Consider the following 13,421-nt stretch of genomic DNA (forward strand, 5'->3'; position numbering starts at 1 on the left):
GAGCCTCTGGTTTCCGACCTCTGCTCCAGAGGTTCACGCGCCAGCATTTGTCCGCGATGTACCGATATGCGAAGCGCACTAAAAGTATTACAGAATGACGATAACCTTCATGAGAGAGAGGTCGCCCCTCGCGTCACTCACATGCCGACCAGTGGGAGACTCTGAGCCTTGGGGTCCGACTCCAAGATGAGCAGCAGCTTCCGTGTCTGGTCCATTGTCAGGAACCTGCGTCACCGCACACGGTGGTGAGAGTTCAAGGAGCCCCACTTTCTCCGCAGCTGTATATGTCAGATACAGCCACCCACATTAAGTGTCACTTCGGGTGTCTTTTTCGTTTTGTAAATATGTCCAATGTTTTCAGCAAACCAATGGGCAAATAAAATGCTCAAAAAGGTCAAGGCTAAGGAGGATTTGTATGTGTGTAGAGCCGTTTTCACTTCCCTGCTGGATAAATGTTTCCCCACCCCATATCAGTCATATTTTGCCATTCTCATGAGTGTGGGTTGGTTGACCCACACAAACACCCAAACAAAAGCCATGCACCTAGACACACAATCATATCCACACACAAACTGATACACTCACACAACAGCTGTACACCCACACTTACACATAATGGTAGAGATCACACATACAGCTGTATACGCTGTTGGGGAATGTGCTGTTAGCGAGCACCTTACCATAACTTCAACAAAGATAAATTCCCCTCCATAGCTTTAACTAACTGTTGGGGCGAGTGCTGTTAGTGGGCATCTATAAAGGCTGGGATGGCATATGAGTGGGTGGGTGGCAAGCACCACATGCCTCTCGTCACCTCAGTGCTGATGTTTATACACCATGCCAGGTACCCATTCAAGTACTGAACTCTCATACTCACCAACACATCCCTCCACATATAAACTAATAAAATCACACACCAACCCACACATACAAAACCCATAACCACACACCTGCCCACGCAGCTACTAATAACCACACACTAGCACATGAACTAAATCACTCGCACACCAACCAATACACACGCAAACCCATAAACCCACTCACTTTCCAACCCACACATCTACCAACACCCACCCACACACATGAACCCATGAAATTGCACACCAGACACAACACCCGCCATTAGCCACAAAGCACCGGTGATGTCACCACAATGGTTGTGCCAGGCTAGGTGCACTTCAAGGCCAAGTCAAGTATCGAATGCCTGCAGGAACACATGCTCGTACATCGTCCCATACAAACATGAACCCATAAGTACATACGGGGAGAAGAAAGGTATGTATGTTGAACTTCTTTCGCACCGTAGGTAGCCAACAATGTGAATCAGAGATGAGGACTCACCCAGACTTGCACGCTGCCTGCACCCTCGCGATGCTCGCCGGGCCTGCGAGGTTGCGCGCCAGGGCCGTGGGAATGATGGGCAGCGGCCGCACGGGCGCGGCCAAGACGGTGCGGGCCACAACCACGGCGGCCAGGCTCAGAGACAAGGCGAGGGCCCCGGGGCCCGAGGGAGCGCCTTCCAGCACGGCACGCGCCAGCAGCAGCCGCCCGGGGTCGGAGGCCTCGCGAGACGATGCCAGCTGATGCAGAGACTGGTGGGGGTGGGTTTTGTGGGTGGTGGTGACAGGGGGAGGCACATAGGAAGAGGAGGGAAGAGGTGAGTTGAGGAGCGATGAGGAGAAGGGGTGGGCACGATGGCAATAGTTGTGGTAACTGTCATAATCGTTATGAGCAGCAGCAGCATCACAGTTGCAAATCATAGCAAAATTAATGTACAGTATTTCGAATATACCACTGGGGTCAGGAGCTGGCCACCCACCCCCTCGTGTACCGTCATAAGAAAGCTGTCTCTGGTGTGGACCAATCAGTTTCAAGGACAATGCATATATTATCAGAGGATGTTTTTTGTTTGCATTCTGACCACAAGCATTGTGGTCAATTCAGACAAGATTCCTTGTAAAAAGGTTTCAGTTTGGTGTTTTAACATCTTAACACCTGTTTTGTTGCCAGAAAAAAGGGGAAAAATCTATTATCATATTTAGGTATTTGCAAAGGAGGTCCCATGACCTTGCAAATATGTATATACTTGTCGAGTGATTGACAGCAGAGGGCAGTCCAGCAAAGGTCATTGTTACACTGTACTTCTATGCTCCTACATTTAGAAACCCAAACTTTACCAAACTCCCTTCTCACCAGCATACTGCTCAAGTATGAAGTATGGTCAAATAAAGCCCACAACACACAAATGGCATATAAAATGCATCATTACTGAAAGGGCACATAATATCACGAGAACGTTTAAGAAATTAGTTCACAATATTTATACATGCGTCCAAACGGTCCCGCTTAAATGTACAACGAAATAATGCTTCCCTTAATGCTTCCTTTGTTAAGAGGGTGGTGATTAGGCATGTACAGTATTAGAGGGTTGTGTGTGTGTGTGTGGGCGTGTATAGTGGGGGAAGGTGGCGTGGGAGTGCTGTACAATCTAACCTTCCCACAGCAGCCATATGCCGCGCGAATACACGGGGAAAAAAAAACACGCAAAGCAAATTGGCGTGCAGCTTTGTCAAAAACGTGTTTTAAAAAAAAATGCATATTTATGCTGAGAACACAAGGGGTTATTGAGTTTCCGAAAGCTGTTTCACGAACCAAAAGGATGAATCCTTAAATTTTACCGGCGTCAAACAATTTCCTCGCCACATTTGGAGACGCAACGCACACGCGCGCGCGCCCCTGGCGTTCACTAAAAAGGTGCCTTAAATGTCACATTAGTGGGACAATTCCTCTGAACCCTCGTAAAATTTCTGACCCTGCCGATCACAAATTCAACTTAACCTCGAGCCTTCGAGAGAACGGCGACCTGCGCCGGATGCTTAATGGGGTGTAAAAACAAAACGGGCCCGCGCACAAAGGGCCAGTCACAGGTGACACCGCTTAGCTGAAAAACGTTAACAATCGGCTTAACGACTTGGTGCAAGCCGATACGCTCTCAAACGCCACGGCACAGCTGGTGCCGATGTTACTGGGAACGGATTCGCGCGGGGGGAGGGGGGGAATGGCGAGGGTGTGGGGCGGTGAGCTCACGTGCACAACGCGGTTTTCAAAACGAAGGCTGACGAGCAATTCATCACGCCGTCTGCTCGCGCGCGTCGTCAATCGAAAGCCACTCGACCCGTGGAAAATGCAATGATGACCGTCACGCCCAAGTGTGTGTGTGTGTGCGTGCACGCGCGCGGGCGGGCGGGAGTCGCTGTTTATCCCCGTCTGTGATGTGCTTTACCTGCCGTTCTTCTGTGTCTCATTGTTTCTCGATTTATTTATTTTGCCCCAGTGAGTTTGTATTCTCCTCCGGTTGTGTTTTATAAGGTGCTTTGAGATGACGCGGGATTTAATCTCCAAACAAATGCAAATCTCTATTCAAATGTTTTGCCTCTCACGGCACTCGCAATGCATCAATCCATCTGGTTCCCGTACACGAGTTAATTTCATCATTCTTTGTTTGTAGTGTACATCCTCTGAGACGTATTCCCTCCTTTGGCCGCAATTCTAACATTTGTCTTGACCACCAGCCATCATTAATTCGAGCAGTGTGACCTGACCAGCCTACATACTCTCAACATGCAATGTGATGTCTAGAACTTATAATCCTTAATCCACATATGCCTTTTCCCATATCTCAGCATAATTCCAGGCATTCGGATCTCCATGTATTCCATGCATACGTTTTAGATCGTTCCATTACCTTGGCAAATGTGCATATTTCTGATCCACATACTATCACCTAGTTTTAAACATGTTATCGATGGTGATTATGATGATACTCGAGTGTAAGTTCATGTCAGAGTGTAAGTTCATGTCAGAGTATATCACTGCTCACCCAATTGCTTGATGTTGCTTACATCTCCTTTGGTGGGTCTGAACTTGTGGTTAAAACTCCACATTCCCATGGAAGGGACTAGTGTCTACATAAGACTTAGTTTGATGACGGGGGGCTGAAACCCAGAATTGAACTCAAGTCTCTCAACAGCACCTGTGACTAAATCACCTGGAATGCACCCAATCTCATAAGACTCGGAAGCCAAGCAGGCTTAAGCCTGGATAACACTTGGAAGGGCGACAACCACGCAAAGACAGGTTGACGTAGTACTGCGGCGCTATGTGATGGGCGGCAGACAGCAGTGCATCAAAATCCAGTGTTGTGCTGTACTACTATGCTCCCACATCCATGCTCCCTGCCTTCACCTAACCCACACTGACGAGAATTACAAAGTATGGTCGAATATCTCCAGCAGCCCACATGGCATGGGGAGACCCTTTTCCAGGAGTAGATTGACAAAAGGACTACATGAGGATTATAATTATGTATGTTTGTAAAAATGTGGATTTGTCCATGAGCTCCTGCCAGCTAGCATTTGACACTTCACGTGGCCTCAAAAGTGCACATAGCCTGGCACAAGCGCCGCGGTGAGATAACCGTACCTTAGTGGCGAATGTCGGTTGTTGTTGCTGTTGTGTCTAAATCTATATATACCTATCTCCCCATTGCTGTTCCCTCCCCATTTACGTGTACGTCCCAACATTACCAATGCAACGCCTCTTGACATAGCCAAATTAATTCAAAGCCCTCACCGAGCCACCAGGCACACGCCACTTTTACTGTTTTCACTCACCTTGAACGCGGCCAGGAAGTCATCACGGCTGTGCATGGCGGTTTTATCGGAGCCTGCCCGGGCGGGTCCCACGCACATCGAGATGAGGAAGTCTCCTGGCAGAAGAGCAGTGGGCATCACTGTACCAGGTCCACCCGGGGTCTCTCGCCCCGGATCGAACCTATCCACCGTCACCGTGATGCCCTCTTCGTCTGCCCGAGGAGGAGAGAAATTATTTGAGTGTTTGTGCATGAAACGAGTGGTACGGATGGGAATCTGTGGTGTATGGACACAAGTTAACAAAAATAAATTGCAACTTTTGTCCTTAACGCTGCTAATTATGATTGATAACATTAACAGGCGTACAGCAGTCTTACGATGACATCTTCAAATATTAACAATGTCCCATAACACTGTCTAATTACAATATCTGTTAACATTGTCATTGTCTTATAATACTTTACCATAACATTAATGTCTCATATTTAAACTATCTTAACTCTGGCTATGTTGACGACAGTTGATGGCAGTGCAACAACAAATCCATTGCTGTATTTTTATTAATCTTTTTCACAATTGGTGTCCCCACTCCTGTATAGAACCTTGAACCATAAATTCAACCCATGCAGTGGCAAAGCGTTCTTATAATCACCAAACCCTGATTTTAAATGATCGACAATCGACCTTTGCCATGCCTCAGTTTGCCAAATTAACCTTACTCACCACTCCCATATAACCCCCCCCCCTCCATGGATGCAGTTCCCATGCTTACCGTTATCGATGGTGAGGGAGCCAATGAGGAATGCAGACTGAGGCTTGCCTCCGAACTGGTTGGCGTGGCGATGAGCCAGCCGCAGTGTCTTCTCAAAAATCAGCAGCCGAGGATTCCTGTAGGATAGAGTGATAGGATGTTATCTGTGCTGGGTACTGACGCGGATAGATCAAAATACCAAATTGCTATTGGTAATGCTGACTATCTGTTAATTTTTAAGACAGCCCAACATGTGACTGTGGTAACGCCACTCAGACCATCGACCGCATAGATGTTCACTACCTCGCTTGGTATATAGGTCGTGGGTTTGATCCCGACGCTGACACCTGTATATTTTTAATTTGCATATTCTCCCCATGGCCGCCTGAATTTTTCTCCAGCCCTCCTGTTTTTCCTTCCGCATTTAGAAACATGCTTTATGAGTATTTGGCGGCTGTAAATTTCAACATGATAAGCCACTTCGTTGAGTAATCATTTGTAGCCAGGTCACTTCTGAAAAAGAGCTACATAGCTCAGTGGACCTGACCTGGTAAATATATATTTTTAATAGTTTTTAATAAACCCATGTTAACTTTGAAGATTGAATGGCGGCATCAAATGGATCCACCCCACATCAACTGAGGTAATTTCCTTGCCAACTAATCCAGGAATGCATGAGCAAGAGAAACACCGGAACTCTTGTCTCCCTGCTCGAATGACAAATGGATATATGACTTTGACTAATAATCAGGTAAAAGCCAAAGGAGAATGTAACATTTGAAGGAAGATCAAAGGCATGCTGCTCATCTTCTTGGGCAATCCTGAGCCGAGCGGTGGAAATTCCATATTCCCATGATGGGTGCTTGTATCTCAATGGAATGGCCCACTGTACGTTGTGAGCAGCAGAGGGCAGTGCTGTACTTCTGATCTTCCACATCTATGCTCCCCACATTCACGAACAGCAACAACAACCGCTAAGCACCACTAAGTGGCGTAGACGTCACTATAGCGCTTGTGCCAGGCTATGTGCACTTTAAAGCAACGTGAAGTGTCGAACGCCCGCTGGCAGTAGGTCACGTGACAGACCCAGGTGCCATGGGTTAACTGACATTCACCAAACCTGCACTGACCAGTGTGAAGTATGGTCAAATAACTTCCACGACCTGCACATGGGGAGGCTCCTCATCCAGCAGTGGATTGACAAAAGGCCTGCACATGCACTGTATTAATCACAAGTGGCTGAAATCTGGTTTCAAACCAAGGAACTTGTCCTCCCCGTGGTCGCGTGTATTTCTCTCCGGGCCCTCCGGTTTTTCCCTCCACATTTAGAAACATGCGTGAAGAGTATTTGACTGCTATAAATTTCAACATGCTAAGCATTACATTGAGCTATCATTTGTGGCACAGGTCGCTTCTGAAAAAGAGCAATATAGCTCAGTTGGCCTTACCTGGTGAAATTAAAAGTAGTTCAACAATCAGAAACATCACCCACATTTGTGACAGCTGGGTTCGTACCTGAACTGCGCCATGTGCAGACAAACTGGCTTCCCCTGCGGTGTGGGGTCCCAGAGCGCAACGTTGCTCTGGGGAAAACTCAACGGCATCAAGGCTCCATTGCCGTTCCTAAAATAACAGAACGCAGAAGCCGGGACCGATGAGCGATAAGGCTGTTTGCATTGCCTTCTCCCCTGCAGCACACCAGCCGTAGTATTTAAAAAAGCTCAGTTAGTGTTGACAAGTCACCGTGATAAATTGGTTGCAACGCTTAAAAGTAAAAGTCGTTAGCAGCCCCGAGCCAACGGTGAATATTCCACATTGAAGGTGGGAAGAGTTTCTCCATGGCAGACACTTTTTACTTTACGTTAACTAGGACTTGATCACGTATACAAAGTGCTCTTGCCAATAAGGTCTGGCAACTCGACAGTGTTTTGACTAAAGCTATACGTTGAGGAACTTGAGTGTTATTCGATTCATTTACAGTCCTTTTTCTAAATTCACTACGTGATGAAGGCCTCTAGACGTCATGTCAGTCATATGGGTTATTTGACAATATTTTACCACACTAGTCAATGGTTGTTGGGGAAGGGGTGGTGGGGGAGGTTGGCAGGACCGGTTCGGATATCACTCGCCACTGATATTCGCCAAGGCCCAGAATCAAACTCAGGATGCCAGGTTCATATCGCTTTGCACAATAATATAAAATACTGTAATATAACTATACGGATTGAAAACATATTAAAATATTGCATTACTTCCTGCTTTTTGACTTGTCCGTTGCAAAGTACGCCGACTCCATGATGATCTCTGGCACGTTTAGAAAGCTCACCGGAATGCTCATTGTGCTGCAGTCGCACTCACCTGTGAAAGGAAAGCGATTTAAACTAACAAACTCAACGACTCGCCGAGCTCCATTTGCTCCAGTAACATTTTCTGGGTTGACAAATTCCATTTAAGTTTGTTTTTTCTTCTATGCTCAAACGAGCATTGACCGTTGCTCATCTCATAACCGCTGGCTAATTCCTCTGTTGGGGGAAAGATTTTTTTTTTAAAGAAGAAAACTACTGACTCTCTGCAACGTGGTTCTTGTTTTATGGTCGTAAGATGAATTTATGGGCTGAGCCGACACACCAACCAGAATTTTACCTTGTATCTTTCCATAGGGAGTCGAATGCTCTGCCCAAGACTTACCAAACTAGTTCGTAACATAATATTGCATGGCATAATTCAACATATTAGTGGAACCTCATAACATACCACAACAATGTTAACAAGGAAAACTATATACAGATTTCTAAGGTAACTGTAACAAAGACAGAAAAAGTGAAAATGAAAAAGAATTACAATAACTTAAATTAAACAACAAAAATCTAATTTAAATCTCACCAATGTAAAGTTATTCACAATGCTCGCCATATTTTAAGTTATTTATAACCTAGGTATGTGCCTATTGAGGTGAAAAATATGGTTTAAAAAAATCAGCAACGTTCAAAACACAGTATAACCGTCATATTTTAAAACAAAGAACATGACAGTAGTCTATACATTTAGGTATTTCAAACATATTCAAAAGCAGTTAAATTAATTGTCCGAATATAGAATTGAAAAGCTAACTGAAGATTGCCCGAGAGATAATATTTTCTAAACCGAATGCAGACACCATAATATATCGTAAAAGAGGAGCAGCACATTTAAAAACAGACCTAAGAAGACAAAGGCTGTCTCTTTTATCCAACACGTGTTTATGTACGTAAGGATTAAAGTGGGTTTATCAAGAACCAAATTTGGGCTCCTGTCAGAGCTACGTACACATTTAACAGGTGTCAACTGTCACCCAAACGAATTGGGCCCCACATTTAGCCGAGACGCTGGAATAACTGTTTCTGCCGAGGTCAAATCAGTACCAAAAAAAACTGCAGGTTAACGATGTCAAAGCAGTGAATTATTTTCTTTACGTGAGCGCACACATAAATTAAATTACGCTTTTCAAGCGAGCATCTCTCTCTCTCTCTGTATGCTCAGTTTAGAAAATAAATAAATAAGAAAAGCACCGAGGCACATTCCCCAGAATTTTAACTGCGTGTGGGTTTTAAAACGCAAACGGCTGTAACAACAGCTGAATAAACAAATACGGCACGCAAACCTTGCCCCAACGACGCCGCCACAATCTCGGCCTGCGGAGTCCCCCACCAGACTTCACGGTGGCTAGGATATGTTAACCACCCCGCCTCGTATACAGGAGGTCGTGGGTTTGATCCCGACCCTGGCGCCTGTATATATAAAGTTTGCGTGTCTCTTTCCCCGTGGTCGTGTGGATTTTTCTCCGGGTCCCTCCGGTTTTTGCCTCCACATTTTGAAAAGTGCGTTTAGAGTAATTGGCTGCTATACATTTACAAATGATAAGCCACTTCGTTAAGCAATCATTTGTGGCCAGGTCGCTTCTGAAAAAGAGCAATATAGCTCAGTGGGCATTACTTGGTAAAACAAAGTTTATTTTAGACTCTAGACCCCTGAGTAGCCCGGCATGATACCTTAAATATACAGCTAACAAGACTCTATACTGCAGTCACGAAAGCTTCAAATCAAGATTAACAAGACTCTCGCAATAAGCTGCATTATGTAAAGTCATTGTAGATATATATGCAGATATGGGCAGTTCCAATCATTACGAAACCTCACGGTTACATTTTCAATCTCGTCTTAAACAATACACATAGGAAGCATCTATATTTTCAGAAAACATGCCATGTCAACGGTTGGACACACAATCACGAAATTGAATGCACTATCATCGTCATCCCAAAAAAGTGGACTAATTACTTTTAAATTACAGTCCTTAATAGCTGACATACTAATTCCTAACTGGAAATCCAGTTCATAATTATAATATAATTTTATCATATCGTTAAAGTGTCCGAGATGTACATCCGAAATCATGGAACTTGAGAGATATGCAGCAGCGTAAACTCGCATGGGGTCCCTTGCCCCCAACCCCCTAGCCCCCGGTGGCAGAGCTACGAGTTGAGGCCCCTTTGACAATCACCATGAGACATGTATTCAACAACAGTGCGAAAGAACAAAACATTTGTGTAATGATGTGATTAGACAAGAGAAGCCGCGATATATAGCAGCCTAAGTGCGACCGTGGGAGACAAATCAAATATTGGGGTCCCACCTGACCGATTGCCGCACCCCCAGAGCTGATACAGTGAGGGAAAAAAGTATTTGATCCCCTGCTGATTTTGTACGTTTGCTCACTGACAAAGAAATGATCAGTCTATAATTTTAATGGTAGGTTTATTTGAAAAGTGAGAGACAGAATAACAACAACAAAAATCCAGAAAAACGCATGTCAAAAATGTTATACATTTATTTGCATTTTAATGAGTGAAATAAGTATTTGATCCCTCTGCAAAACATGATTTAGTACTTGGTGGCAAAACCCTTGTTGGCAATCACAGAGGTCAGACGTTTCTTGTAGTTGGCCACCAGGTTTGCACATATCTCAGGAGGGATTTTGTCCCACTCCTCTTTGCAGATCTTCTCCAAGTCATTAAGTTTTCGAGGCTGACGTTTGGCAACTCGAACCTTCAGCTCTCTCCACAGATTGTCTATGGGATTAAGGTCTGGAGACTGGCTAGGCCACTCCAGGACCTTAATGTGCTTCTTCTTGAGCCACTCCTTTGTTGCCTTGGCCGTGTGTTTTGGGTCATTGTCATGCTGATATACCCATCCACGACCCATTTTCAATGCCCTGGCTGAGGGAAGGAGGTTCTCACCCAAGATTTGACGGTACATGGCCCCGTCCATCGTCCCTTTGATGCGGTGAAGTTGTCCTGTCCCCTTAGCAGAAAAACACCACCAAAGCATAATGTTTCCACCTCCATGTTTGACGGTGGGGATGGTGTTCTTGAGGTCATAGGCAGCATTCCTCCTCCTCCAAACACGGCGAGTTGAGTTGATGCCAAAGAGCTCCATTGTGGTCTCATCTGACCACAACACTTTCACCCAGTTGTCCTCTGAATCATTCAGATGTTCATTGGCAAACTTCAGACGGGCATGTATATGTGCTTTCTTGAGCAGGGGGACCTTGCGGGCGCTGCAGGATTTCAGTCCTTCACGGCGTAGTGTGTTACCAATTGTTTTCTTGGTCACTATGGTCCCAGCTGCCTTGAGATCATTGACAAGATCCGTGCGTGTAGTTCTGGGCTGATTCCTCACCGTTCTCATGATCATTGCAACTCCACGAGGTGAGATCTTGCATGGAGCCCCAGGCCGAGGGAGATTGACAGTTCTTTTGTGTTTCTTCCATTTGCGAATAATCGCACCAACTGTTGTCACCTTCTCACCAAGCTGCTTGGCAATGGTCTTGTAGCCCATTCCAGCCTTGTGTAGGTCTACAATCTTGTCCCTGACATCCTTGGAGAGCTCTTTGGTCTTGGCCATGGTGGAGAGTTTGGAATGTGATTGATTGATTCTGTGGACAGGTGTCTTTTATACAGGTAACGAGCTGAGATTAGGAGCACACTCTTAAAGGGAGTGCTCCTAATCTCAGCTTGTTACCTGTATAAAAGACACCTGGGAGCCCGAAATCTTTCTGATTGAGAGGGGGTCAAATACCTATTTCCTTCATTAAAATGCAAATCAATTTATAACATTTTTGACATGCGTTTTTCTGGATTTTTTATTGTTATTCTGTCTCTCACTGTTCAAATAAACCTACCATTAAAATTATAGACTGATAATTTCTTTGTTATTGGGCAAACGTACAAAATCAGCAGGGGATCAAATACTTTTTCCCTCATTGTAAATGTCGTTATGCCACTGTAGATACATAACCTTTAAATTGTGCTGCCTATAATAGAATGGCTGGCAGATCTGGCTGTTGACAGTGGTTGACTTTTGACAGTCACGGACTGTGTAAACTCAGCAGCATACATAGTAATTGTTTGCACGAAACATTAGTCTGACAGTTGAAGTAAAAGTCCTAGTTTTTTTTCCTGCTCAAACGAGCGTTGGGGTGGTACACTGCACTGAGTAATGGAAATTACAGTCCCATGGAAGGATTAGTCTATGAACGTGAAGATCCCTGTCAACTTCACTCAAAGTGCTTGTCATGTTATCAAAATACACAGCGTACGTCAGCTAAATTGTGACAGTATCAGAGCACATTACACACACAATTACACCGAAACAGTGGGTTACTCGCTTCGAAACAACGTACATGAGCCAACGTGCATACATTATAAACAGAATGACAAATATTTGTACAACATATATGAACGTCCAAGCGGAAATTTCACATTGAAATTACGAGCCCGAGTCCATTCCAAAACAAAAATACTATGCCGCACAGCACTGTTAATGTACCGTTACATTTTAACGTTGGCATCTTAAGAGGTCAACGTGGTTTTGCAACTATAGGACCAATTGTGGACATTCCACATTGTTCTTAGGAGAGCCGATCATTCCTCGTGACATTATTACACGAAACCGCATACGCAGTAGAAATAAAAACATAATTGTTACTGTACCTCTCATTTACAATTGTGACTGTCTTCTGTGTTATATTACAGGTGGCGCAGTGGTTATAGCATTGCATATAGACATGTCAGTATTGTACATACACAAGCGACGTAGTTTAGTCTTCATGCTATTATGTATCCACCCAAATCAGACTACTTTTTGCATTATACGCAACTGAACACGCCTTTCCTTTAGTCTGAAGCCAACAAAACAGGCATTTGCCGCATAGCACACATTCAACACAAGCAAGCATTACTTACCCTGCTGCAAAGTCGTCACTTCACAAACATGACAAAAACGGCGACAATTCAAACAATAACAAATCGCAGCGGCCTCGCCTCAGACGTAAAATCCGAAGCCTGCCTTTCGCCTGAGCCAAAGCCGCGAGCCTCGTTAAATTCTAAATCACTTTTGCGTACCCCTTAAAAGGCGTACAATTATTGCCTTGTAATTAACCGCGGAGCTAGAAAGCGTCTAGACGAAGGCCCCGAGGGGAAACGTCTCAGCGCTGAGGGCGTCAGCGGGAGGCGCGGCGGTTTAAGCGCAAACAACGGCGCCTGGAGGCGGCAAGAGGTGGCGGGGGAACCGGGTCCCATTGGCTTCAAAGGGGACCGTAGAAGAGACTGGGGAACCGGATCCCGTTGACTTCAATGGGGTCCATAGAAGAGACTGGGGAACCGGGTCCCATTGGCTTCAAAGGGGACCGTAGAAGAGACTGGGGGGAACCGGTTCCTATTGACCACAGTGGGGTCCATAGAAGAGACTGGGGGGAACCGGTTCCAAATTGACCACAACGGGGTCCATAGAAGAGACTGGGGGGAACCGGTTCCTATTGACCACAACGGGGTCCATAGAAGAGACTGGGAGGAACCGGTTCCAAATTGACCACAACGGGGTCCATAGAAGAGACTGGGGGGAACCGGTTCCTATTGATTTCAAAGAGCTCATAGAAGAGACTAGGGAACCGGATCCCGTTGACTTCAATGGGGTCCATA

At 45.3% G+C, this 13,421-nt stretch overlaps 1 protein-coding gene across 1 annotated transcript in view; it reads right to left on the reverse strand.

Annotated features, from left to right (window-relative positions):
* Positions 1 to 13,056, reverse strand: part of STIL (STIL centriolar assembly protein) — a 30,568-nt gene extending 17,512 nt beyond the window's left edge. The window contains exons 1-7 of the mRNA XM_076071914.1: positions 12,687 to 13,056; positions 7,656 to 7,761; positions 6,919 to 7,026; positions 5,425 to 5,540; positions 4,674 to 4,864; positions 1,342 to 1,592; positions 142 to 225 (exon numbers count right to left, since the gene is read on the reverse strand). Coding sequence (XP_075928029.1) covers positions 142 to 225; positions 1,342 to 1,592; positions 4,674 to 4,864; positions 5,425 to 5,540; positions 6,919 to 7,026; positions 7,656 to 7,741 — 836 coding nt within the window. The 5' untranslated portion in view covers positions 7,742 to 7,761; positions 12,687 to 13,056. The remainder of the gene's footprint in view (positions 1 to 141; positions 226 to 1,341; positions 1,593 to 4,673; positions 4,865 to 5,424; positions 5,541 to 6,918; positions 7,027 to 7,655; positions 7,762 to 12,686) is intronic.
* Positions 13,057 to 13,421: the final 365 nt, after the last annotated feature.

The sequence above is a fragment of the Petromyzon marinus genome, chromosome 35 (assembly GCF_048934315.1).
Source record: "Petromyzon marinus isolate PM22_M1 ecotype Great Lakes invasive population chromosome 35, UKy_Petmar_22M1.pri1.0, whole genome shotgun sequence".
NCBI lineage: Eukaryota > Metazoa > Chordata > Hyperoartia > Petromyzontiformes > Petromyzontidae > Petromyzon > Petromyzon marinus.